This window comes from Perissodus microlepis, chromosome 5, assembly GCF_051167445.1.
Source record: "Perissodus microlepis isolate ML-2025 ecotype Zambia chromosome 5, ASM5116744v1, whole genome shotgun sequence".
Lineage (NCBI taxonomy): Eukaryota > Metazoa > Chordata > Actinopteri > Cichliformes > Cichlidae > Perissodus > Perissodus microlepis.
In genome coordinates, this window is record NC_140465.1 from 37,428,517 (window position 1) to 37,456,303 (window position 27,787).

The following is a 27,787-nucleotide window of genomic DNA, read 5'->3' on the forward strand; positions in this document are numbered from 1 at the left end:
TGCATGTGTGTGTGCATGTCTGCGTGTGCATGTGTGTGTGATGCGTGTGTGTGTGTGTGTGTGATGCATGTGTGTATGTGTGCGTGTGCATGTGTGTGTGTGATGCATGTGTGTGTGATGCATGTGTGTGCATGTGTGCGTGTGCATGTGTGCGTGCGTGCGTGCGTGCGTGTGTGCGTGTGCCTGTGTGTGCGCATGCGTGCATGTGTGTGTGATGCATGTGTGTGTGTGATGCATGTGTGTGCGTGTGTGTGTGTGTGTGATGCGTGTGTGTGTGTGTGTGATGCATGTTTGTGTGCGTGCGTGCGTGTGCAGGTGTAGTTAATGTCTGCGTGTGTGTGTGTTTCCGAGCCGCGGGGCTCGTTCTTCTCTCTGGCAGTTATTGTAGCAAATTCAGTGTCAATTGATGAGCTCCCCGGGGTGGACGGGTCCACAGAGGGGCTGTTTGGCTGCGCTCGCGGCCCCCGAGCTGTTTATTTCTCCCCACTCATCAACAGAAGCACCGGGAGGAAGTAATAACGGAGGGGGAGGAGGAGGAGGAGGGAGAACAAAGGAGAGGAAGGGCTGTAAAATATGAAGATGAGAAAGGAGGAGATTAGTTTTGCTCTTGGAGACGAGATGAAGAGTTTGACCTCGGTGGAGTCGCCCGTTCGTGGCCGTTAGCTTCAGCGCGTGCTGCAGCTCGGACGCTGCTTTAAAAAGCGCTCGGACAGTAACGCGTCAGCGTCTGCCTTACGTTCGCTGACGTGTTACGTGTGTCAAAGCGGACGTGGCCTGAAACGTGAGGAGCTGCGCCTCTGTGGCTTCCACCGCTCGCTCCGTCTCCCCATTCATCATCTCTAATGAGGCAGAGCGCGCTCAGAGAGACTGAAATATCTCCCTCAGCGGTGGGAGCTACAATCCTCACACCGTCCTCCTCCACCCGTCATATATGATGCATCTGCCCCGAGCAAGGCCTCATGGGAAATCTAAGCTGAGAAATGCCTCTTAGTGCTTGAATACATGCGATGTAGTTTTCTTCTGTCAAACAAAGAAACTGTTGGCTGCTCAGGCCTGTGTTTAAGCAGGTAAAGAGCCAATGAGAGCAGAGCCACAGTCACACACACAAGGTCATGTTTTAATGTCAGAGATGCTTTCTGTTGCCAGTGTGTGCCTCAAACAGCCTGCGGGCTCATTTCTGTCCAAGGTTTTACTTAAGTCTGACGTCATCAGCCGTCGTCTTCGGTTCCCAAACTCAAAGAAACACTGTGACGTCACTGAGAGATTCTCTCATCTCCAATAAAATGATCAGTGTGGCTGCTCTCACAGGTGTTCCAATAACCTTAAACATCTGGGCACAGAGAAGAGGTTAGAAGTTAGCTGAGCTGGTTTCCATCTGCAGATCATACACGGCGATGTGACTGAGGGATTGATCCAACTGTGAGCACAGATGAAAACCAGCAGCGACGTTTGCAGGGTTACTGAAGTGGAGCTAAATAATGCCCATAATAATGTGCTACGGTTAGGACATACATGATGGAAAGACTTTAGCGCAGTGAAGGTGGAGGATGAGCGTTGACTTTTTTCCATTCAGTAAAAGTAAACGGGAGGTCCTGATGGGCGGAGCCAACTGACATCACACTGCAGGGACAGCAGCAAGTTCAAGCTTCAGCTTTTATTCTCGTATACAGATAAACAGTGTAGCAACGTTTACCTGTAATGAAATTCTTTGGCTCCTCGCTTTACATGAACATATAGAAAGTGTACAAGTATATTAAGAAAGATAATAATAATAAAGTAATAAAGTAATAAATATTAAGAGAATTAAAACAATTTTTGGTATTTACAGGTTGTGCAAAACTTGTGCAGTTAGGATTTAAAATGGTTTAAAGTGACAGTGGGTCCAGTAACTGTAGTGAGTGTGTGCAGCCTGATGGCTTGTGGGTAGAAACCATGTCTTGATGCGTGCTCAATCATCCAGGTAAGTAAATCTGGACGTTTTCAGTGGGAGAAACGTTTCGTCATCATCAGGTGACGTCTTCAGTCTCAGCTGACTGCAGGTTTCAATCTTATAAACAGGACATTTGCATAATGACTGAAACCAGCCCACTGAAGGAACAATGGGCTGGGAGGTCAGTTCCTTAGTCTTAATTATGCAAATTCTCACGAACATTGCGCTGGATCGCGCTGTTGTGAGGTCCAAGTTACTGTGAGAAATACCTGACCGTGAGCTTCAAGTGCCCACCGGGTCTTTGGTTTGGTTGGAAGAGGGAAACATAATGTGAAGTCATGCAGCTTCAGAAGTTCCTGATTAGCATCGTCACAGCAGCATAAACAGCACAGGTAGGAACCACAGGTGCTCTGTAGGAGGCGCTAGTGCAGACAGGCTTTGACAGCACTCTGAGTTATGTGTTGTTTGTGCCGACACAGAAGGAAAATATGAATGTTCATGATGTTCCTCGTGGGGACGCAGCGGCGCCACAGCGTTTGTGTGGGCGTGTCCAGGTGTGATTGTGGAAATGAAGAGTCTGAAAAGTTCCTCAAAGTTTGGAGAAAAAGCGCAGGTACAGCAGCATGTTGTAGCTGATTAAACAGGATCACAAACTCATTTCCAGGCCGGATGTTTGTCAGATGTTTGTTGATAACCAGCATTAAATTTACCTGTAGGAGATGTTCCTGCTAAACCGAGCAGACGGCTTCCATCTGACAGCATCTGAGTCTGAATCAGATAAAGGTTATCAGGAAGGAGAAGGAGGACGCCTCCAGCAGAGCGACGCCGTGAGCTGAGAGGACTTCCTGCTGCTCCCCTGTGCTTGCTTCAGTCTCCATCAGACTGGATGTTACGATGGTTAAATCCTTCTGAGAGGGGAGACCTGGACTAAACTAAAGCTCGCTCGTGTCACTTCCTGTCGTCTCCTCTGAACGTGACTCAAAGCGACTTACTTTGTGATGTGTGGTTAAAACCACTCAGCAGAGGTGAGGAGGCACTGAGCGTGCTCTGTCAGCGGGGAGGGCCGAGGAGAGGCCAGGCCCGAGGAGAGGCCAGCCCGGGGAGAGGCCAGGCCAGGGAGAGGCCAGGCCGGGGAGAGGCCAGGCCCGAGGAGAGGCCAGGCCCGGGGAGAGGCCAGGCCCAAGGAGAGGCCAGGCCGGGGAGAGGCCAGGCTGAGGAGAGGCCAGGCCCAAGGAGAGGCCAGGCCGGGGAGAGGCCAGGCCCGAGGAGAGGCCAGGCCGAGGAGAGGCCAGGCCCAAGGAGAGGCCAGGCCGGGGAGAGGCCAGGCTGAGGAGAGGCCAGGCCCAAGGAGAGGCCAGGCCGGGGAGAGGCCAGGCCCGAGGAGAGGCCAGGCCGAGGAGAGGCCAGGCCCAAGGAGAGGCCAGGCCGGGGAGAGGCCAGGCCGGGGAGAGGCCAGGCCTCAGCGGTCTGAGGACGTTGTCGCTACCCGATCCGTACCGGAAACCCAATGTTGGCAAAGAGAGGAAGTGATGTAAGATTTGCGCATGCAGGGTACGGATCGGGTAGCGACAGGGTCTCTGGGAGAAGACCGCCAAGACCGTCCAATCGTCACACACATTTAAAACGTGACATCCGGAAGCGTCCGTGGCGAGGACTCATTGATGACTGCTGAGCCGTCTCCTCCTTCAGTTTGACTCTGACTGACGTGTTTGGAGGCTGCTTCAGCAGGACGACCCCGGTCCATCACCCACTCACGCTGTCACTTTTCATTAACGACCACGGGGGCGTGTTTGAGCGCCGTGAAGCTTCACGACCGCCACGAGCTCTGATTCCAAATTACAGAGGGGACAGCATGATTGATGACTTGTTGGTGGTGATTAGATGGCTGAAAACTGTCTGCACTGCAGGCTGAACAGTCAGGAAGCATCGCGCTGAGAGTTACTTTCCTGCCGACGAGCCCGATTACAGAGGAGAGGGTCGACCATCGAGCTGTGAGAGTACAGATGCTCTTCCAGGCTCCGCGTAGCATCGCTGACTGCTAACAGGCTAATTACAGTTACAAATTATTATTAATGTTTACTAAAGTCAGGCGTTTGTGATCTGACACGTTTATGTTCTTTATGTGTTTTTGATGGTTCAGACATACAATAGCAGCTCCGCTGGCACATGTAACACGTCACATACATGACCTCAGGTACTGATGAGGCGTCGCTTGTTGTCATGGCAATAGTGAGACAGCTCACACTAAGCATCCACATCATCTTTACAAACCAGTTTTTAACCAATGAATCAAAAGATGAATTATGTCAAAAGACTCACAAAGACTGTACATAAAAGATGGACCACCCAGTGGTCGCGGTCTAGTTTTGACGACTTAGTGTTAGCGTGTAGACATCTGCCACGTTGGTTTCTTTAGAGCCAGAACTCAGTTTAGCTAAGTTATCAGCTGATCACACCAATCCCTGCTCCTCAGTAACATCCCGATAACGGTCTGTTAGTGACCTCACAGCAGCCATATTACTGGTCACATGATGTCATTAAAAATGACAGCACCAACACGGTCCAGTTAGCTGAGGTGAAGCCTAGCTAGCAGCTACAGCACCAACAGCCTGTCAGTCAAAGAGGCCACGCCCCTAATAATGCAAACAGATGAGGTATGAACACCCGGCAGGTGTTACGAAGGGGAATTTGTATCAGGCTGTAAACGTGCTTATTAGCTTAACGTGTGACTGAGTCACTGCTGGACATTAAAGCATCACGGTGCAGCCCTGTGGTGCAGCTGTTGGTCCATCAGACCTTCACTGTGTTGGTTAAATGTGATGATCAACCTTCTCCCTTCCACGCCAAACGTGAGCCCAGAATAGGAGCAGCAGGAGCGGGCCGTGTTTTAATTATTTCAGCCCTCACCACCCGAGCAACTCCTCTCCTATGGGGAATGTTCATATTCCGGTTTTGGTGCCTCCACATGAATTTTTCACAGCTCAATCTCACAGATGCTTGTTGTGACACAGCAGAAAGGCCTCGCACTCACAGAGAGTATCTGATGAGTCTGACAGCAGGCTGCAGTCCTACGCTGACACCGCCGAGACAAAAATACACCATCGCATTCACCACTCGTCTCGCTTCCCCCAATTAAAGTCGGGTTCCTTGTAGCTTTGTGGTATCCATGGTAACTGTGCAGTCTCCACCTACGTTATAGAGAACCCGGGAAACAGGAAGTCACACAAAACCTCATTTATTGGGCGAAAAGCTGATTCATTGATGCTCTTTTAATAGTTTCATGTCTGAGAAAAACTGCTGCTCTCTCCGTCTGTGGTTTGGAAACTTTTAGCTTTGACAAAAACATGAATTCCCTGCAGCTTTTTTAATGATTTCAGCTGAATGCTCCCGAATGTTTTCAGTCTGAATGAGCAGAAACACTGAAATTAGCCACCTGCAGCATTTTGCTGTAAAATTAGACGTCAGCAAGCCAAAAAACAGCTGAACCTGGGAACATACATCCCACTGCTGCACAGCTCCAGGACACTGGGAGCTGTGGTTTCAGACAAGACGTGACTTAATGCAGCTGTGAGGTCATTTGTAGTATCTGTGATTGTATTTATGTATTTGGTGTCAAAGCACTGCAGGTGTTTTTTAATCAGACTGGCTTTTGACCCTTTGTTCGGTCGAGGCTGAAACACACGACAGTAGTCGAGCACCTCGGTAAGGTCGAGCACCTTCCTCCCTCAGCTGTGATCAGACGCTCTCTGAGATTTACTGCCTGGTTTCTTTTCTGATTGGCTGCTTTGTCTCGTTCTTTACGGGCTGTTGTTTCTTCTTCACGCCTCCTGTCAGCTGACGGCCTCAGCGCCACAGGTTGCTGTAAATTACTCACAGCGAAGCTGTTTGTTTGGGGCTGACGCGTTCAGAAATATAGAAAAAGGACGGTTTCATCATATGACGAGCTTCAGACCAAAGAAGATGAATGAAACCTGAAAGCCAATCAAACGTGGGAACAAACGTGGGAGCTGATCTGCCGTTTCAGGAGGGAAAACGGCAGATTAGTTTTCATGTTTGGAAGCACTGTGCTGTTACGGCGGGTCATCGTTCCACAGCTTTGCAATGACTCTTGGACGGATTGTTGTGTTTCTGTGAGCATGCCTCGCCCATGGATGATGGATTGTGGGACAAACTTGGTGAAACTTCTCTTGTTCTACTTCTTTACGACCAAAACCTTCAACACAACATCTGACAGCACGATGCCAGCATGATAATCATGACTGCTTAGTTCTCATGTTATGCGTCAGTTGTGTCTGTGAGCAGAAACACTGACAAAAGCTGGATCTGCTGAGCTGCAGACGGAGTTTGGATGAACTGAGACTCAACCTGACACGAGGGACGTTTTTGTGGCGTATGCATATTAGCTAACAACTTGTTAGTGCTCAGTCATTAACCAATGAGTTAACAGTTTCAGGAAGTGACATCATGGGAGTTGCGTCCATGTTTCACGGTGAGCTTTTTATCTCAAAGCTGATACATTCTTTTCTAGTTGTGTTGAAAAATGGTGAGAGAAGAAGTCGATTCCAGAAACGGCGGTACTGAACGGACCAATCACAGCTGTTGGAGGATTTTGGAGGGTTCATGATTACGACGTACTCACAGCTTAAAGCCTAGCCTTTCATAATTTTGTTACCTGATTTTTGTTTCTGAGGAAAGATTTGATCCACATATGAGGACATTAGTTTTACATTTTGATAGCACAGTGGCAGTATAACGTCCTCGTGTGGATATCAGGCACTTGTAGAGCAAAATTGAGTATTTTGGTCTAAATAACCCAAAATGTGATGTCCACACATGTGGGCGGCAGGTCCTAGGAGGTTAAATGTAAATGATCAGGCCTCATAGATACGCTGAGGATCATCTGCATATCAGTGAACGTGTATGCACAGGTGGGCAGCTGAGATCGGTGGCGTGTTTCAGTCTGGAGCCGGCGTGTTCGAGGGTTTCTCCTTCATCTGCTGCTTCCTGTCAGACGCTAATTCAAAGCCACCATTGTCACACCTTCTTCCTGTGAGACATCAGAGTTTGGACGTGCTGTAAATTGTCACCAAACGCTGTGAGGTGCAGTATGCTAATGCGCCCGACCCCGGGTCGACCGCTGCCGCCGCTGCCTTGGCTAATAAGCTCTCTCTGAGCGTGCTCACAAACGCAGCACTTTGATATGCTGCCGTTGGCCGGAGTGGAAAACACCTCTGATGGTGATGAAAGCGTCTCAGCCTCTTTCTGATTCATCCTCTCTCAAAGCAAGCCGTTTATATCTCATGTGATCAAACACGCTGAAATATGCACGATGTTTCTGCACGCGTCTGCGTTTCTACGGAGACTTTTTTAATCACGTGGTTTCAAGGCTGAGGTCTGAGCTGTGTCAGCTTCTCAAACATGGTTTGTTTCTGCTGCTCGATGGTCTAATCTGAACTCGTGTTCCCTAAAAAATCATCTTGTGTGGTGCGATGACGGTCAGGAGCTGAGGGCCGCTGCAGGTCTGCTGAAGCGTGTCGCTGAGGAGCCACTCGCTGTTTGGATCCATGCTGGGCTGTTACAGTTTGGTTTCTATTGATTCGTTGTTGATTCAGTTCCTGTTGGTATCAGGCAGCAGACTCGCAGTCATGTGACTCAACCAACAGAAGCGTCATGGCCGCAGCTCGCGATGACACGGTATAAAACGTGGACGCAGCGACGGTGACATCACCCGCTGACTTCGAGCGTTTTCAGGGTCTGACAGTCACTCACAAGTTCTTACCCAATGAGCATGCCCGGGATAATCCTCTGTTGTAAGTGTTTGCAGAGGTCAGAGGTCAGAGACTCGTGTAGATTCAGCCGTCGCCATCTGGTGGCCTTCAGGTGCAAAGCCGCTTACGGCACTTCTGCACTGGCTGCATTTTTCTGAACCAGGAGCTGCGTCCGTGTTTTTGACCATCAGTGGCTTCATCGTGTCTAAGTCAGTTTTGTTGCCATGGTTACAGGTTCAAAATGGCGGCGTCCTCACTGTCTAACAGCAGTGGGAAACATTTTCAGATTCATGCACTGATCTTCACAGTAAATATGAAAACTGTCCTTCAGATTAGATCAGGTCCGCACAGAGCTCGTCCGTCCTCTTCCTCCGCTTCCTTTCTCGTCTCTTCCTGCTTCGCCATGTTTCCACGTCACAGCGTCAGCTCGGCAGTGTTTGTGAGACTTTCTCGTCCCGAGTAGCGCCCAGCTTCCTCTCAAAGTCAGAGCTCTTTTTCTGTGTTTCCTGTTCAGAGCGACATCAGAGGAAGTTTAAAGATTAGCATCGGTCTCCGCTCGGCGTCCCACGCAGGCCTTCGCTCCTCTGCCTCGCATTTATTTGAAGTCTGTTTTTTTACCTTTTAGCTGGGAAGATAAAGGGTGGGACGTGAGGTCAGGGGTCCTCAGGGGAGCAGCGATCCTGTTTCTGTGTGTGGTGCACTGACGGTGGCATTTACAGCTCCTACAAAGACATAAAAGTCTCCGTCACACCTGACGTCCGAAGCCACTTCCTGCTTTTTTTAAACTGATGGTACTCATTGTTCGACAGAAGGAGGAGCGGCTAATGAGCCGAGCTGACCCAGAGCCACCTGTTGTCCCTGATCAGGTGGACTGTGAGGAGGCCGAAAGGCTGCAGGTCCCTGTTTCATTTGCTTTAGACTCTGTACTTTTCAAAAATAAAACATAAAGTCTTTCTAGAAATTAATAACTGATCAGTAATTACCACAAGCAACACGCTGAGAGGAGGCGGGCTGGTCACATGATACTGAGCCGGGATCCATTACCGCTAATTAGCAGCTTAAGGTTAATCTACAGCTAGCTGCTACTGCTCGAACATCCTCGACTGTTCGTCCTGACACATTTAGCCTCCGGAGGCTTCGACAGGATGGGGCCCAGTCCTCCTGACCCTGACAGACCGGATCATTCTCTGGTGACTCTTTCAGGATTTGAAGGGACATTTTTCTGCTTTCAGCCACTTGAAACCTTTTCAGGCCAGCAGGAAGTCTCTGTAGTGTTTAAAATGTCATGTGACATCTGTGCAGCTGACATTCAGACATCAGGTTTGTGCTGACGTGACCTCACATCAGTTTACCTGCTGCCATGGTCACGAGCTGGGTCTGGACCGGTTTGTTGGGTTTATCAGTTTAAATCCAGATCACAACATCCGTCACCTCCGCTTCTGCTGCGTTTCCGTGACGTCAGATTAAATCAGATGAAATTCTTCGATGATTAAACACAGAAACATGGTTTCATGTCTAACCCTGTTTTTAAAAAAGTCATGTAGCTGAAACCGCTGCGCCCGCGAGACAGAGCGCCGCGCTCCTCTGCAGAACTGAGAGCTGTGACGGCTGCGTGGAGTCGGCGCCTGAATACCAAACGCCAAATGTTTAATTCATTTGTTGAATAAAACGTGGAGCTGCGGCAGCTCTCCTCCTCCTCCTCCTCCTCCTCCTCCTCCGCTCGCTCCACGGCAGCAGCTGAATGTGAGATGAGGCGTCAAGCTTCAAACAGACTCCTGCTGGCTCGCCTTCTTCTTTACCCTCGTCTTCATGAAGCCCAGAAGGAACGACACACATGACTGCTGAAGACCTCTGACAGAGTAAAACTACTCGAATACACTGAAGTATTTATCTCCGTTAATTAAGGAAATAAAATCACAGTCATTGAAAAGTCAAAATTAAGGAAAAAATATATTTTCATAAAAATCAAAGCAAAGTTTCAAAAAATGAAAGAAAAAAATGAATAAAAATTAGTAAAAAAAAAAGTTTACTGTAAGTCAAAATCAGTAACAATTAATTATTAACACTCTGATAAAAGTGAAGACAAAAGTTTCACATCTGAGAAAAAATGTAAAAAAAAAAATGTCAAAGAATATTTTAAAAATTATTAGAAAAAAATATTGAGAAAAAGTTAAAAAGAAATTGAGAAAAAGCCTAAAATTTGTGCAAAAATGTTAAATAATGAAGCTTCTTCTTGTGTGAAAGTGTTTACATGGCACCAAATCACAGCAGCAGTTTCCACAGTAATAGAATCATATGACCCCTATGAGCAAGCACCAGGCGACAGTGGGAAGGAAAAACTCCCTTGTAACAGGAAGAAGCCTCCGGCACGTTGTGGAAAGCCCAACGTGTTTTGTATAGATGTGAGAGGACAGCGTCACTGAGAGCAGCCTGCATTCGCTCTAACATTTCTGCTCAGTCACAGACGTCGCTCGTCCAAAGGTCCAAAGCTCCAAAGGTGAGCCTAAGCTCCACTACGGCGTCTCCGAGCTGCACGCAAGCCAGGTCCCTGTATTTCTGGCCGAGTCGCCACACTCTGGATTTTAACGCTTCCTGGAATCCAGATATTCTCGTGATAACATAACCTTCACAACAAGTTCTTTAAGCCTGAGGCTAAACTCCGCCCACACATGGACACGTGGAAGCAGCTGTGATGAATACAGCAGCGTTATTACACAGGACGCATGTTCAGGGGTTCATCCTTCATGTGTCGTTCCTCGTTGTGAGCGGTCTGTAGTTCCGTGTTTGGCTCCATCCGTCGTCCTCTGGGATCTTCTGTCTGCAGGACTCACCTGAAGTGTTCCAGCGTGAAACCGTGAAAGCTCACTCACGCTGCTCTTCAGCTTCATGTTTGATTTAATAGTTTGGAATAAAAATATGGAGCACAAATAAAACTGAGCTCAGGAGTCTTCCTTGAAGTGCACGCCTGTGTGTGAGCGGCTGGACTCGACTTCATGGCGTGGCCTCGTGTTTGCCAGGATTGTCCTGTAATCTCTGAGCAATGAAGGAAATAAGTTAGTGCACGCCGCGCCGGCCTCGGGTTTTTCTTCTGGTGAGTTCCATCAGGTACGACTCAGGTTAACGTCACGCTTGGAGATAATTAGGAGATGTCGGAAGTTCAGAGTTGAAATCACGGTGGTTTTACAGTCGATGGTCACAGCTGACATCACATCTTTGTCTCATTCAGTCTCATCAACCCACCAATAGGAGCGCTCGATGTCCGCTCCCTGTCTTCTTCTTTTGTGCTGGTTTTTGAGCAGAGAGCTGTTTCTGTATGAAAGATGGGCGTAACCTCTGTGATGTCATACACTCGAGACTGTATCGAGTGTATGACATCACTCTCATCGCCATTTTGATTCTTGAAGCCGGACGGGCCAAGCAGTGGATACACCTGTAAGCCCACAGGATTCCTATTGGCTGGTGATTTCTCAGTCACTAACCAATGAGCATGCAACGCTCTGTTCTGCGGGAGACGATGACAAAATGTTTCATTCAGCATGTCTATCCTAACCCAACCAATCACAGCAGATGGCCCCGCCCCTCCCTGAGCCTGGTTCTGCTGGAGGTTTCTTCCTGTTAAAAGGGAGTTTTTCCTTCCCACTGTCACCACAGTGCTTGCTCATAGGGGGTCATATGACTGTTGGGTTTTTCTCTGTGTGTATTATTGCAGGTCTACCTTACAGTATAAAGCGCCTTGAGGCGACTGTTGTTGTGATTTGGTGCTGTATGAATAAAATTTTATTGAATCGAATTGCGTATGACCTGAAACCACCTGAGCCTACAAACAGGAAGTCTCCCAAAGACTTCTATAGGACCAGAAAGCTTTGTCAACGGCAGGTATCGCCCCCTGGTGGCTATCAAAGAAAATGCAGTGTGAGGTCACTGAATGTGACTATAACTAACATCAGACTCAGACAAACTACTGAAGGGAAAGTAAATATGTTTTCATTGTTTAATGTTAAATTATTGCCAGTGTGGTGAACGTGTCACATTTTATCTTACAAAGCTGTTAAAGCTGATTACTGAGGACTCCTGGTGGTCACAGTGACGAGGTTATCCGTGATTTATTTACCTCTGAGATCACATCAGTACTGAACACCTGTATCTGTGTCTCGTCTCAGCTGATGAAATGCTGCTAATGAGCGACTGTCATTTGTTTCATGGTTCGCTGTGTTTGGTTCGCTCTGCTGCTCAGGTGAGCTGAAACGGTGGAACAAACGTAAGATCTGAAGCTTTCCTGACGGCGTGGCGAGGAGGAGAAGAGCTCCGGCTGAGCGTTTGTCTGTCAGTGACATTTATTGAAGGCAGCCTGCAGCTCTGACACTGTTAAGGCGACTGTGCGCGGAGATGTCGGCGGTTTCGTGAAATGTCAGGAGAGCAGAGTCCTCCTTCTTCTTCTGCACTTTCGTCCTCTCAGACTTTAACCTTTAGGACGAGCTCGGGGCCAAACCTCTAATAACGCTGTTTCTGAAAGGTTAAAGCCATTGCCGATAAAACGGATAAATTATACTTTTTAAGGCTGCTGCAGTTCAGGAAGCTGATGACTCTGAGTTAATTGTGCCCTTTGTTTTGTCTGCTCAGGTGGAATCTGTATCGCTCAGTCCCTGAAGATCCCTCACGACCACAAACCCTCCGACTTTGATAAAATCATCCGCCAGCTGCTGGACACTCGGTACGCCAGGGCGGTCATCCTGTTCGCCTCCGATGAAGACATCAGGTAATAACCCTGCTGAGGTAACGTACAAAAGTTAAATACGTGACCTGAATCATCGTCTTCACCTCAGGATGAGAGAAAACGTCAGGACTGATGTGTTAGTGCCAGCAAACAATGCTACGTTTTTCCTTTGCTATATTTAATGTATTCAGATGGATTTTTATTGGATGCTCAGCACATCAGGACTCTTCCAGTCATGCCGGTACCCTCCATCCACTGAGAGGAAGTAAAAATGTTTGGGATAATGAGCACGACCCTGAGGGAGGAGATCCTGCAGCTGACCCGGGACACGCTGGAGAGGTTACGTCTCTCGGCTGGTTTGGGAACGCCTCGGTGTTCCTGGATGAGCTGGCGGGAGATTAGACTGCCCCCCCGTGACGTGAGCCACATTCATCAGTACCCACCGTAAAATACTGACGTTAACATCAGGCTGAGGAAAACTCGACATCAGTCAGACACTCTGGAAAAGTTTCCCGTGGCGCTGATCGGTGTCTGCAGACTTCTGTTCCCCTGCGTTTCCACAGTCCTTCTTCACTCACTCTCCACCTCTGTCTCAGCGTCTCCGTTGATCAGTCGCTCAGATGGAGCTCGTAGTCTTCAGCAGCTTTAGGAAAGCCTGAACTAATCAGATAAGGTCTTGTAGATGCAGCGGGTTGGTGGATAATGACAGGTTAGGCTCTCTAGTGACCCTGTTGGTCCAGGACATAAACCTCTGCAGGTAAACCGATGTGGAAGCTAAAGTGTGGGTGGGGTCTGTGACTGCTTTCTCACGCAGGGGCATCCTGAACGCCAGTAAGCGAGCGGACCAAGTGGGTCATTTCCTGTGGATCGGCTCCGACAGCTGGGGCGCCAAAAACAGTCCCATCCAGCACCTGGAGGACGCCGCGGTGGGAGCCATCACCATCCTGCCGAAGAGGGCCACCATCAGCGGTAAGTCCCACGCCGCTTATGGTTTCACGTTGCTCGTCTTTATGAGAATATGTGAGTGTAAAGTTTATCAGCTCGCTGCTACGTGAAGGAAATGAGAACTTGGTTTTCTGTCCTCGGCGCTCGCTCTTTTTCCTCCACGTCTTCCTGAATAAGCAGAACTTCTGAAAACTCAATCGCGTCGGGAACGCTCGCCGTCTCGCATTTCTGGGTTTGCAGTGACACCAGATTGCTCAGGACTCTTTTGATGATGATTATTTTGTCGTCATTATTCTGCTTCTATCAGCGCTGCAGAAATCTCACCGGGCACGGAGAGCTTTACTAAAGACCTCTGCTGCTCTTACTTCCTGTCAGATCTCTTCATGTGACGAATAAAGTTTCACTGCGGCCTTAAAGTCGTGAAAACGTTCTCTGCAATGATTTTAAAGACATGACGACCGACGTGTTGATGCAGAGCTGCAGCAGAGGCCAAAGACGTTCATGCTTTTTACAGACTGACAAAATATGAAACTGTTCAGCTGTTTTTTTATAGAAAGTTTCAAATGTGTTGTGTTGGCATAAAAATGATTTCACTTCCTGTATTTCCTCTGATGTCACAGTGATGATCTTCCAGTTTTAAGCCCAATAAAGTCGCCGTCTGCAGGAGTCGGCTGAGGCTGACTGTAGTTACTCTGTCGCAGTTTGAATTGTTTTATTCTGTCAGTTTGAGACGCTAATAAAAAGTCTCAGGTTTGATGTAGACGGACACGCCGCTCGCAGTGGGACAGTTGACCTTAAACACCTTATTCAAGGACACCGTTTGCTTTTACTCTCCACAGTTTGATTAATTAAAGCTGAATAAAACCTTTAAGCAGACGGTTTGTTTGAGATATACTTAGTGTCACTGAGTCAAAACTAAAACGTGTTTGTGTTTCTGTGACTCGCAGGTCACAAAGCGAACTTATTTTGAAAATCCCGACCTCTTCCTTTGTGCCAGAGTGTTTTTCTGAACTCTCTTCAGAGGTGTGACACGCAGAGAAGCGCCGCCATCGTAACGACGCTGAAACCGCAGATCAGAGGAAACGTAACGAGACCGCGGCCGACCTCCTCATCGGCGCTGATGACAGCGTTTAGATTACAGCGCGCGTCGTAACTACAGACGGCGGCGAGCGCGGCTGTCGTGTCAAACACAGATGGTGACGGGGATATACGGCGGCGGGTTGTTGTGCCACTTCAACGCTCTGACTTCAAATAAAGCCTGAGCTCTTTGTTCTTTTGTTCTCGCTGCACTAATACGTTTCTGCTCGCGTAACATCGCTCTGACCTTTTTTCTGCTGCCAAACACGAGCCGGGCAGACTCGGGCTGTCACCTCGGATCTGCCGGGAGGTGCTGCGCTCATAAATTCTGCGCTCTGATGACTGATTTATGGAAATGGTGGTTTTCTGAGCATAAAGGCACTCGCAGAGAGCACTGCAGCGTAACGAGGGGCGGGGTGAGTCAGGTTTAAGGGCATCAGACCCATTACACCAGAGGGCACGCCGCGAGGAGCAGGAAGAGACGGGGTGATGGGGAGAAATTTAGCTTTATGATGAGAGTCACAGCCAGATTAACCTTCTGCACAAACCTCATCAGCGGCTGCCTGTGAAGTGTGCTCTGAGAGCAGGGTTTACATCACCCGCTGATCCTGTGTGTTTGGACTGAGCTCTGAGGATGACTCAGCGTCACCAATAATACTTAAAGCTCCGGAGATTATGACTCTCAAAGTCCTTCTACAAGTCTCAGAGCTGGCCTCATTGTTATACTGCGACATTAACTCCAAACGGAGGCATGCAGGCCAGCGTGCATGGCTGGACGGTGACGTGTTCACCCTCTCCGGGTTATCCGGGTTATCCGTCAGAATCGGTCCTTTTATAAGGGCTCGCGCTGGCAGACAGTAAGTCGGGCACTAAGGTCCCGGCAGGGCGTTGAGGTGCAGAGCTCTCGGAGCAGCCAGGCGGCAGAGGGCGCACGCTTCACTGACCTCTTGTCTTTGTTTTTTGCGGATGATTCAATCCTGGTTTCATCGAGCGCTGACCTCCAACTCGTGGCTGGCTCGCAGCTGAGTGGGAATCGGCTGAGGTGGCGGCTCTCGGCTGGAAAAGGCTGGTTTCTGGGTCAGCGATGAGTTTCTGCCTCAAGTGGAAGAGTCCACGTGTCTGAGGGTCGGGAACAGATGGTCGTCTGATCCCACCTGCACACTGGTGAGCGTCGACTTACTGATCTGCACGCCTGCCCTCACCTGTGGCCCATGAATAATGCCTCAGTGTGAGGAGCGCCGTCACTCAGGGGGAGTTTAGAGTAGATGCTGCTCCTCTGCATTGAAGGAGACGGCTGGGGCACCTCCTGCAGGGAGATGCAGGAGGTGCTGAGGAGAGGGAGGTCTGGGCGTCTCAGTTGGACACGTTGATGCTGCTTCAGGTCCAGCTGCACAGACGTGTAGATCATGGCGTCGCTGCCCGTCTGTCCTCGTCTCTTCGCTCAGCGAACAGCCGGGCTGATCGCTGAGGCTCATCCAGGTGGAACAAACACGGTTTCCTGCCGTCTGTGAGCGACTGAAACATTTAAGAAACGGCGTGCTTGTTCCTGTTTCTGCGCTCTGATAGGTTACGTCTGCATGATTTTAACGCAGGCCTCTGTCCGACTTATAGACTTGTCCAGACAAATGTGTGCAGTGACAGGAGCCGTCCTCATTTATGCAGACATCGCTTTGCTCCGCACGCTCTCCCTCTGCGGCCTTCCCTGTCGCACCGGCTGATATCGCATACATGTTAAAGACACTGAGGCTGATTATGAATAAATCAAGACCTCATTTCAAATCTGCAGCCAAGTCTGTGTTTCGGATCCCGGACGGAGGAGGTCAGCTTGGCTTTGATTTATTGTCTTTTCAGGTCTGAGAAAATAAATCCAGCTATTTTCATGTAAAACGTGGCGCTGCGAGCCTGAACGCAGTTTGCTTGCTGTGCCCGATAATTGCTGAGACTGAACCCAAGAGAGGAAGCGAGACAGAGGAGGGGGGGGGGTGGAGAAGAAAAGGTTTTAGGGAAAAGGCGAAGCAGAAGAGAAAGTTGAAGATGAGGTAGAATTAAGCTGCAGGCTGTGAAGTTTCCCCCGTGACAGAAGATGCCTGCTGAGTCTGCAGTCTCCAGCCGGGATGAATCCACTTCCCAAACTCAGTTACAGCTTCCAATCCACAAATCTGAGCCTTTTAATGTCACACTTGTGGAAAACTGGCAAAGCCGCCGAGTCTGTTCACCAAAAACCTGCAGGTGACGCATTCAGTGTTTCCCACCTGAACAGGTAAAGTTCAGTTCTTATTGCTGTGAACTGAAAATTGGGCCTGTTTGCCACCAGACCGTCACTTGGATGTCTGGATCTCAGCAGGGAGACGGAGTCATGGACAGGAAACGGAGGCTTCAGGGAGTCACTGAACCGAGGAGGCATGAAAGCCTTCAGGGTCCACCAGAGTCCGCTACCATCTCAGAGTCCGCTCAGTTTTGTCCCAAGGATTTCTGAGTGTGCACCCACGGGACAGAAGGTGGACTCTCACAGTTGGGTGAAGTCATGTTGCTGATAACCTGGAAACTCCTCAGATGTGACCCTGAATCTGTGGCCCGTCCTGCTCCACGCTCTGAACGTCACCTTTGAGCGTCCCCTGGTTCGCTCAGCTTTGCTGTCATGTCTTCCTTTGTCCTTAAGTTCACTGCTCAGTCTGAGGGTAGTTTGATGATGACTTAATCGTGCACATAAGTCACTGATATCGATCTGAAGCTTTAGCTTCGTGGTTTTGGTTCATCGGCAGTGATGGAGAGTGTGACGGAGGCGGGCAGCAGTCAGCAGCGAGCAACTTTTAGCTGAAACGTGACGACCAATCGTCACTTCAGGCTTGGCGGCGCAGTCAGTCACATCCTCGACAACACACCTTCAGAGGGACGGTTGTCGAGGTAACAGAGACGAGATGGATTTCTTGAATTGTGAGTTAAATGTGATGCAGCCGCCTTCAAGTCGCTTACTCTCATTTAATGTAATGAAATCTAAATTGTGGAAGGCGGAGCTGCGACACGCTATCGTATGAACAAATGAGGTTTTGTTTAATTGTTGGGTATGAATTCTTTTATTATTTGAATTTGCATTCACGACGCGGCGAGCTCTCGCTGATTGGACACCGATGCACAGCATCGTTACAAAGCGCAAATCCTTCAAAGGTGTGTGGTGCTGAAGCAGCTCTGTGCAGTCCAGGAGACAGAGGTCTAACTGCAGGAGAGGAAATGAAGCAGAGAGGAGCCTCCCTCCGCCTCCTCCACCCTCCCACTGCTCTCCAGCTCCAGCCTCTTTGTTTGAAGAGCTGCCGGCTCCAGCGTGCACACGTGTGCGCCGGAGATAGGAGGATGCGGATTTTAATCTGACTCCATGTTTAAAACATGATCAGCATCCGCCAAGACGGATGTCCTCCCTCACACCGCCAAACGCAGGAAATAACTGCGAGCGCAGCGTCACACAAATGCCGCTTTTGTTGTGATTTGGCGCTATATAAATAAAATTGAATTGAAAACAGAGGCAGGTGTAATATTTGATCAATCAATAATGCAAAGATGAAGTAACTAACACAGAACACGAAGTAAAAGAGCTGTGACGATGCCCTTTACAACAGATTTTAGTCTCCGAGTGTCATCATGGCTGATCTGTTACGTACATGGTTTTTAGTGTTTAGAGACAGCGATCTCGGCTTATTTTAGAGATACCTGGGACGCCTCATTATTAGAGGTCCTAATCAGACGCCTGAAACACCTTCACAGCCTCCCTTTGATGTGGAGGAGCAGCAGCTCTTCTCTGAGCACCTCTCGCCCTCTCTAAAGGAGAGGCCAGCCTCCCTCAGAAGCAAACTCACTCTTCTATCCAAGATCTCGTTTTCTGTGAAGATATCAAACATCCAGAAAAATCAAGTCAAGCCAGCGGTACAGTACACAGTGAAGCGAGCCCGCGGTGCTGCATATGACAGACAATAACACAGGACTACATGAAGAGCAAGTGTGCAAAAACTGCAAAAAACAAAGACGGTGCAACAGAAACGTGCAACAATGAGTTGGGTTGTGCAAAAAAATGCAGCAGAACTGAGAACCCGACCACAGCATCACCTGCACTGACTCTTCTGTTCCTACAGAAATAACTCATGTGCATGCTAAAAGTTATTATATCCATATTAAGTGATCAGAGTCCTGACTGCACTGCACGCTGTTGAGATTAAGCAGGAACTATAATGTGAGTGGGTGAACCCAGGACAGCACAGCCTGACTCTGCAGGGACCGGTCCCACTGCAGGCCGAGTCTGTGGCTGCGCTGCCTCCGTGTCTGTTTCCTGGACTCCTCAGTCAGCGGGATGCTCTCTGGCAGCCCGTCACAGCCCATTCCTGTGGCTTTGCTCGCAGACGAAACACTAATCTGACAAACGGCAAAGAGATGGGAGGAGGAGACGTTTAGCCGCTGACACTGATCAGGCTAAGCATCCTTTCTCCTGCTTCACACCAACGTTCGTCTCCAGTCTCTCCACCCACCACGCCACCCGCCTGCTGCATTTAGAGAAAATATCCACCTTTTGAATGAAACATTATTATCTGTGTTGCACATGGATATTCATGTGCTAAGACATGCTTCTGTTATTGCAAATGCTCGTCTGGATGCTGCTCATCATGATTTCGTCCCACCAACACTGAAATGAAAGTCAGTTCAGCTGCTACTTTGTTTTACTGGATCTGATGGGAAACACTGGAGCAGCGGTCAAGCTTAAAGCGATGTGAAATGGCAGCTTCCCACCGAGGATGTGGAAACCAGGCCGTGTCTCGCAGTCAGGCTGTAATTGTCCCAACCCACAAATCCACTTGCTTCATGGAGGATTTGGTGGATGGAGCCTCTTGTTGTTGAAAGCAGCTCCACTGACGCCTGCAGTCAGTCGGGTTTGTGCCGTGTGCTCTGCCCTCCACCTCTCACGCCGCTGCTTTCCTTTCACATTAAGGGTTAGTCTTATCTTAAATAAGGGCATTAAACTACTTTTTCCAATTGTTTTTCCCACTCGAGGCGCGGCTAAGTAAGGGCGCTAATTGTCATTTCTCTGTTGCCCCGGCAGCGGTTTTGGCTGCGACTCAAGCCGCTGGCACCCTGTTTTCATTTTGGCCATTAGAGCTGGAGCTTGGCTGCAGAGGGAGCTGTGGCCCCACGTGGCCTCGGCTTGTTTGTCTTCTTTGTGCTTTCTGGATGATTTTGTGCGCTAACAGCACACTTGTTGTTGTTCGTGTGAGATTACAGAAAGCTCACAGAAGACTGAGCCCAGAGAAGAAATGCACGCTGCTGCAGGGAGGCGTGCGCATCAGCACCGAGCCTCTGCGGAGCAACAAATACTACAAATACCACACGCTGACGTCGTTTAACGCCTACCACAGACACACAAAGACAAAGATGTTTCAGCTGAGAGGATTTTGTGAGCTGACAGCGAGCCTGGAGGACGCAGCGTCAGAATCCCAGCTTCTGATTGGTCAGTGAGCTTGGGCTCAGAGGCGGCGGGGTTTGAACTTCCTGTTCTGTGTGTTTTTCTGAATATGGATTTATGGATTTGTACTTCTCTGCATCCCTTTATCGTCTCAGAGTTTGTTCCCTCTGGCTTCACTTCACTTCCTGTTTTATTGTGAAGTTTAGATCTTTGTGTGATTGTTTTTCTCTGGTTTTGCTTCTTGCGGTGTTATTTTGCTGCCCTCAGCAGCGTCTGACAGGCGCCATTAACTGCTGTGTTTGTAGTTAGTGTCTCAGGTCCTTCGGCCTTCATCGTTTGGGGGGTTTGGCTTGTTTCCCAGCATCCGTCTTTCCTCCTGTTAGATCCCGTTGAATCCTGACACGTGTCTAATTCCCCCACAGGACCTGGTTTCCTTGCAGCATCGTGGCTCCGCTGCAGAGACTTCTCTGAGTTTTCTGATCTTTTTCTTTCTTCATGCGTCAGGTTTTGGTTCTCTTTTTAGGCCTTGATCCAAACTCCAAAATCTGTGTATTTGAGGTTAAAAGTAAATAATTTCAAATGTCATCTCTACTTAATTATGAAGTCAGTGTTAGTCTGTATTGGTTTCTGCTTTGCTTTTATGTCCCTGTTTTATTTTGAAGGTTACTTCCTGTGTGGAGTTCTGTTTGAGTTCGTCCTCTCTTGCTCTTTGATTGACTTCACTGTAGCTTTGTCTTCCTGTGTCTCAGCCCTCGTTTATTTTTACACCTGATCAGCTTCTTTAGTTTCAGTCTGAACTTTTCCCCACAAAGACGACGTTTCGTGACCTCGCTGTACCCAGTGAAGTTCCTCAGTATGTAACAAAGACGCGGTTCGATGGCCGTTACGATAGTTTCTGGGTTGTTCCGACCGGGTGTCCACAGACCGCCTGCCTGGAATATGACAGAAGCCTCTCAGTTCAGACCTCCTGGTCGGATGTCGAGGGTTAAAGCGTTCACGTCTTTGCTCCTGCACAAAATCCTGCAGAAAAAATACATGCTCGGAAAATTTTCATAAACCGGCGTCGGCATCCATCAGTGTGTGAGGAAGAAAGGAAGCTGGACGGGTTAAAGAGGAAGGGCGGCAGAAAACACAGACTGCAGTTTAAAGTTCACACACGGCGAGTGCGTAACGTTCAATATTCATGGAAACTGATCAAAATGACCACAGACTGTAGATAAAAAATGGCAGGAACCAGCCTGGAGCCTGCTGACTAAGTAACATCCAGAATACAAAGATGCACCTGTCCATGGTCCGAGATCAGCAGCAGGCTCCGCCTCCTGGAGTGACACCGTCTGAGCCGCACGCACACGCTGATGGCCGCCTCGTGTGGTTTTACGTGCGAGAGGACAGGTGTGACACACCAAAGTGTTCAGGCCGACGGGGTTCCTGCTGATCCTTGTGCCTCCTGGCAGGTGAGAGCACTGGAGGAGGTCAGAGGGGCGTGGTTAAAAAGCTGTTTTATTTGTGTGGCAGAGAGTGAGCGTGTGCAGTGGACACAGTCCAGCTCGATGTTGTCCAATCGATGGCTCCGCAGCAGCGAGTCAGACTCCCTCCTGGCTCTCCTGCATGTGCTGTTGCTACGTGACGCCTGAGAGGAAGCGCAGCAGCGCAGGACTGTCAGCAACAGTGATCCCGTTATAAGCGGCGTAGTTGGGGTCCGAGCTTCTCGTTTAAACATGAAGCAGCGCTGAAACACCAAAGCTGCAGTTCCTCTAATGTCCACTTGGGCTCCAGAAGTCTCACCTGACTCACCTTTTAGGTGAGCTGCAGGTTTTGGAGCTTGGTTTTTCAGATCCGAGAGTTTTGCTGCTGTTTTACCTGCACAGGTGCCTTTAGCCCGAACGTGACTCGGTCGTACCAGGAGAAGACGTCCAGGTCGGGTAACAAACGCCCGCGTGTCTGCTGCAGGCTGCTTCACATCGTTTGATAAAATTATCCAAAAAGTCCAAAACTCAGGAAAGAAACGCTGACCTGCAGCTGTTTACCGAGTGCACGGCACAAATGAGCTCCTGCAGTTTCTCATACATTTAAATGAGCTTCAGCCGGACCCCTGTGTGCAGCAGCGCCCCCTGGTGTGTGGAGACCACCGCCTGCAGCATGTTTACTGGCTGCTCATTAACCCGCTCTCAGGCCCGTGTTGGAGAACTGCTGAGCAAACTGATGTTAAAATATGGCATAAATGTGCATGTGTTAGCTGCTCGCTGCACTCCTCGTTCTTTCCGGTTTCCAGAAACAAACTCCCAGAAAACATCTGCCCGACCTGCCGAGCACACGAGGCAGACGTGGCGAGGGAGAAAGTCTGAGTCTAATGATGCGTTTGAGGGAGCATGTATCTGATTTTTCCTTTGATTTCATAAGCGCCGTATCAGCGTCTCTGTTACAGCGACGTGTGTTTCAGGGTCTGAGTGCTGCTTTGTTTCGAAGTCAAAAACAAAACGAGCCACAAAAAAGGAAAAAGCCCAGACCCCAGAGTCTCGTCTGGCAGCGGCTGACACGCCAGCGACTGTAAATCGGTGGGATGACGCGTCACGTGGCCGGACACGCCGTACATCGAGCTGTCAGTGAAGTCTGTGACCCAGAAAATCTGAACAAGAGCAACAACAACAAATCTCTGAAGCGTGTCCCCGTGTGTCCGACACCGCGGTGCTGCTGTCAGACTGACGGACTGAAGCAAACCGAAAATCAGACGAATTCTCAGGCAGCTTCTCTCCTCTCACCAGTAAATCCCGCCTCCAGCATCTCCTCATTTCCTGTTTTGCTTCTCAGTTTCTTATTTGAAGCACAAACTTCTGAATCCTTTCTGTTTACATTCATTATTCATCGTTTCAACAATGGAAAAGCAGACTTCTTGAAATAGACGGCAGCGGCGGCGGCACAGCTGTCCCTCTGCAGCTCGCAGAGACTCCAAGTGCCTGTCAGTCAGATACCCTGAGAGTCGCCATCACGGCTGTCCTACTTTGAGCTTCCAGGCTCAAAGCTTCAGTCGCAGCGAGGAGAAAATCCTCCATCCGTCACAGTGTGCAGACGCAGGACTTCAAGTGATTTCACTGACTGATGCTGGACGTCTGCAGAGCTGCAGAGAGCGCGTCCACATCCAGGCCCACGGGAGAAAAACTCGCTTTCCTGGACGCTCTGTGCAGGCACGCTCATGTTCGGCGACCCCTAGTGGCCAAAAATATGAAACCAAAACGTACAACTGATCCCAGAGAGCCGAGCTCCGATCACCTGGCTCAGGTGTGTTTACTTTCGTTATCTGCCGAAAGAGTCACATGATGTGTGAAACCACGAACTGCTGCAGTCATGAAGAAACATCTGGAGCAGGCATGGGGACGGTATGGGGCAGATACGGTGTCACGGTGCGTTCACGCCGAACGCGACAGACGCGACCAGAGCTTCAGGCTTACATGTCAATGGAGGAGCGCGACGAAGCGAAACTTCAGAAGCAGATCTGCGTCGCGAAAACGCTTTTCTGCCTGATCCGCGCGACCAAGTAGCGCGACTCACACGTTTGACGCGCAAAGCAAAATACGCGCTGCAGTTTTTGTGTTGCATTTTGTGCATTTGCGCTTATCGCGTCTACCGCTCGAGTTGGAAAAATCTGAACTCCCAGCGCCAAGTCGCGCCGCGACAACCAATCAGGAGCCTGGTGACGTGATGCTCTGACCTAGTTCAAAGGGGCGGGTCCAGCCAAAGCCCTTCATTCTAGCAGTCAGTAGTTTTCTGACGAGGCAGCAGCAGAAACAATGTTTCTTCTCCTCCTCCTCCCTGAGGCTCTTCCACTGTAAGCCTCTGTAAATACTTATGTTTTATATATTTATGTTTAATGTTTTTCTGTTTGAGCATTTTAATATTATTTCAAATACATCTTTGTAATGACTACTGTGTAAGTCTGATTCTGATTGTGTCAGGATGACCTGCCATCCAATCACACATCTGCTTACCTGCATCTTTGGCTCGTTTCTCTTCTTTTCTCTTTTTTCTAAACTGAGCACCTGATGACTTTGAACTTTTCTTGTCCATCTTGGTTTTAATTTTGCACTCCAGTATGAACACCCCCCCAACCTGAGGATCACCACAACATAACCTAACAGACCTACACCTTAGTTCACAGATTGGCTTTGTCGAGGGTTCATTTCTGGGATTTCGCACAACCCAGGATTCAAACCATGAATCCATGATGGGCTTGGATTTGCAGCATTATGAATGAAATGTGCTGTGTTTGGAAGCAGCCGCCCTCCCCTGTCGACGGGTTGTGTGTGAGCCTCGTCCCTCAGCTTATCACTCCTGTCCGAACTGGAGTCTTTTCAACTTTCACTCTGACGTCGCACATCCTTCTACGTCTGCCTCTAACCTCCATCACCCCCACACACGAGCGCCCCCCGCTCTGCTGACTCACAGCCCGCCTCACAGACCTGCAGAGGTCACGACCCTAATCCCAGGCTGTCAGGAATTATTACAATGAATGCGTCATCAGCCAAGGACGTCTGAGCGGTATGGGTGACAGACGGCGAGCACAGAGTGAAGGCGGCTCTTATGGGAAGCAGGAGGTGATTAAGTGCACTTCTTTGGATAAAGGACTCGTCTCCTTATGACTCCGTTTCCGGTGATTGTCGGGCTGTGAGCGGTGGAGACAAAGCCATCAGCAGAGAGATGAATGAAATCTGACTCCACTGGTCTGCAGACGTTTTCACCCCGTTGCATATCTTAGTGTTAGCATGCATGCGTCACAGGAAACACCAGCTTGTCTGCAAACACGCAGCAGCTGTTCACTCAGTCGAGAAACTAAAAACACGGGTGCTAAAAAAAGCTTTGCCTTCAAAGTAAGTGTTGCACCTTTTGAAATGTATTGTTGAAGCATCGATGAACAGCTTTTACTTTGAAGGTGCCTGTGTATGCGTTATCCCGTTTCTCCACCGCTTGGCTCACGGCTAGCGATGGTTAGCGACAAGTCGCCGTCTTCGGTGCACGTGGTCAGTGCCACGCCCACTCAGCCTCCAGGACCGCTGGAGTGCACTCCGCACCCGCCCACGTCGTGTTGTTGTGTGTTGTTGTTCGCGCTCGGAAGAATTCCAGCAGCAGATGCACGAACAGATCGCACGCATGGATGATAAATGTGCTGCCAGCTTCCTGTCACAGCACCTGTTGTGATGTCAGGTGGTTGTTATTCGGATTATTTTGTCAGTATATGAATAAAATTCTGTTTTTGACCCGTTTCTTGTTTTTCAGTGATAATCTCTTAATTTGCTTATGCGATTAGAAACCTACACACCACCCTCCTCGGCTCTCGGGGCCTTTGTGATTCGTGCAAAGGTTACACGGTTGGAGCTATTTCTGGTGATCCGCAGCTCCGTTTCTATTCATCCCGGTGGAATTCCCTTTCCTGCCAGGAATGTTATTACCATATGTGAGGGTTTTGTTGTTGCTGCGGTCTTGGCGTGTGTTCGGGCAGCGTTACACAACGTTGTGAGCTCTTTAAACTGGCAGGAAGTTCTGTAAAGAATCTTTGACGGGTACTTTCTTTATCTACATTAGCTCCATCCTGAGCTGTCGAGTTGTTCCTGTTGTTTTCCTCGACGGCAGCAGAATGAAGTGTTTCCTGAAGAACTCCCCTCTGACAGCACTTTAGATGGATTACATAAAGGCCTGATTAAAATGCAGCACAGATGAGCAGATAAACACTCACATACATTAGGAAACACGTCCTGTTTGCTCTGAGTCTTCGTGCTCGAGTGCTCCGGGCTGTCGCCGCCTAATGAATCAACCTCGCTGTTTTGTTTTCCGACCTGCTGCCGGATGTCTTTCAGGGTTCGATGCCTACTTCACTTCGCGGACTCTGGAGAACAACAGGAGGAACGTGTGGTTTGCCGAGTACTGGGAGGAGAACTTCAACTGCAAACTGATGAGCTCCTCCAAGAAGGACGAGAGCAGCAGGAAGTGCACAGGTGAGCGCTGGCGCCGTTTGTTTACTGCAGGTGTGTGTGGATACAGAATAAATGAAGCCACGCCCACCCGGGACAGGTGGAGAGCAGCGAGTCTCCATTACTCGTTTGTTTGTTGGAGGCTCCATTTTCACATCTTCTGTGCGACAGCAGGTCTGGACCCTCATCCGTCACCGCGCGGTCACAGATACTGGGTTTAGCTACCCGCTGAGTTTTATTTCTAACGCCGCGTACAATTGTTGTGAAAATGTCTCGGGAGGGTTCGGAGAGTCGCCCACTCGTCTTACAAAGCTCCCACGTGGGTTCATCCCACCACGTGTCTGATTTTAGAACAGAAAGCACGACTAATGAAGCAGCCGCAGATCTGAGAGTTACTCCTCGTTTTGTGTCCCGGCTTTGGGTGGAAGAACTGAAGCAGAGCGCTGGCTGATGGTGAGAGCTTCGAGGTAAAGCTGGAGAATCAGCCTCACGCAGCAGATCATCAGAGTATCCGAGTCATTCGCGGGACAGACAGCGAACATTCCTGGGTTTGTTCCTAGGAACGTTCCCGGGAACAAGTTTTTTTAAGTGCCTCCAAACATGGTGTTACTACCACAACTAGGGCAATTATTTGTGTTATTAACCCACTTACTCAAACTGCAGGGAGGCGAATTACAGAGCGTGAAAATGAATGTGACATCTGCTTCATATGATTTCATCCTGAGGTCACAGAGCTCCTTCGGATGAGGAGGATTCTTCTCTTTTAGAAATGACTACAGTCCGACTTTAGATCAGTACTCAGCTGTGCTGCTTTTAGTACAGGCAGTGAGAAACGAACACAGACGGTGGACTTTCCCACTTTCACTGCAGACAGTGAACTAACCACAGACACTGGACTTTCCCACTTTCACTACAGACAGTGAACTAACCACAGACACTGGACTTTCCCACTTTCACTACAGACAGTGAACTAACCACAGACACTGGACTTTCCCACTTTCACTACAGACAGTGAACTAACCACTGACTGGACTTTCCCCTGTTACAGATGTTTGGTTTTGTCAGGCATCTGTTCAGGGTGCAGGTGCATCATGGGTACTGTAGGTGCCTCTCTGGCTCTGATTTTGTTCTTTGAATGGTTTTTGGGGTGAAATGTGGAGCCTGTCGTATGTTTTGGCGTCGCTCTTGTCTCGGACAGCTCCTGAATGGCTCTCTCTCATTAACAGCCTCCGTGTTGTGATGTGTTCAGGGACTCCTGCGGCACTAACAGGTGGTTGAAGGCTAACGGCCCGGGGTGAGGACAGCTGCTGGATAACATTGTGCCGGCGGTGCCTCTGAAGGCTGCCGTGCAGATAAGATTGTGCCAGCAGCTCCGGGGTGTGAGGTGGTCCAGAGAGGGACTCCTGTTTATGAGATAACATTGAGCTCGGGTCTCTTTGCCTCTGGCAGATAAATATGGAGGGTTGGAGAGGCGGGGCCTCGGGAGGGTTTAAGAGCAGAGATAGGACGACGGCGTCAGTCTCTGCCTGTGACCACATTATCTGCAAGCCGTGCTATTCGCTGCCGTACGTCTGCCTTCTGGCCACCCTGGGCCTCGCCACCTCTTCCTGAACAGCACAAAGACAGAAGTACAAACACCGCTGCTCCCGAGCTCCTCGCTGGTCAGCTGACGGAGCCGAGCGCTCTGAGTCGCTCTGGGCTGAGACCAAAGATCTGAGCTCCTCAAACAGAGAGAAAAGCATGAAGACAGACGAGCTCAGGACGGAGACGCCTCAAAGACAAAGACGCGTCCTTTATACGCGGAGCCAAAGTTTTTCCTTCGCTGGCTGATTAAACTGAGCTGCTGTTTCTTTAAAGCTTCCTTCCTTTCATCACAGCAGAGGGAGAGACTGCAGTCACAGTGCTGCCTGTTGGAGGCGTTATGAAAGAGCGTGATCGATAAACATTATTAAT

At 49.3% G+C, this 27,787-nt stretch overlaps 1 protein-coding gene across 4 annotated transcripts in view; it reads left to right on the top strand.

The window, feature by feature from the left end:
- The window catches only part of grm7 (glutamate metabotropic receptor 7), a 142,794-nt gene that overhangs the window by 75,770 nt on the left and 39,237 nt on the right, over window positions 1-27,787 (top strand). For 3 of the 4 annotated variants that reach the window (XR_014800325.1, XM_084929665.1, XM_084929667.1), the window contains exons 3-5: window positions 12,319-12,454; window positions 13,227-13,381; window positions 25,721-25,858. Coding sequence is in view for 3 of the 4 variants with exons in the window: in XM_084929665.1 (XP_084785791.1) it covers window positions 12,319-12,454; window positions 13,227-13,381; window positions 25,721-25,858 (429 nt within the window). In the remaining variant the exon portion in view is untranslated. The remainder of the gene's footprint in view (window positions 1-12,318; window positions 12,455-13,226; window positions 13,382-25,720; window positions 25,859-27,787) is intronic. The other variant, XM_084929668.1, reaches the window with a different exon arrangement.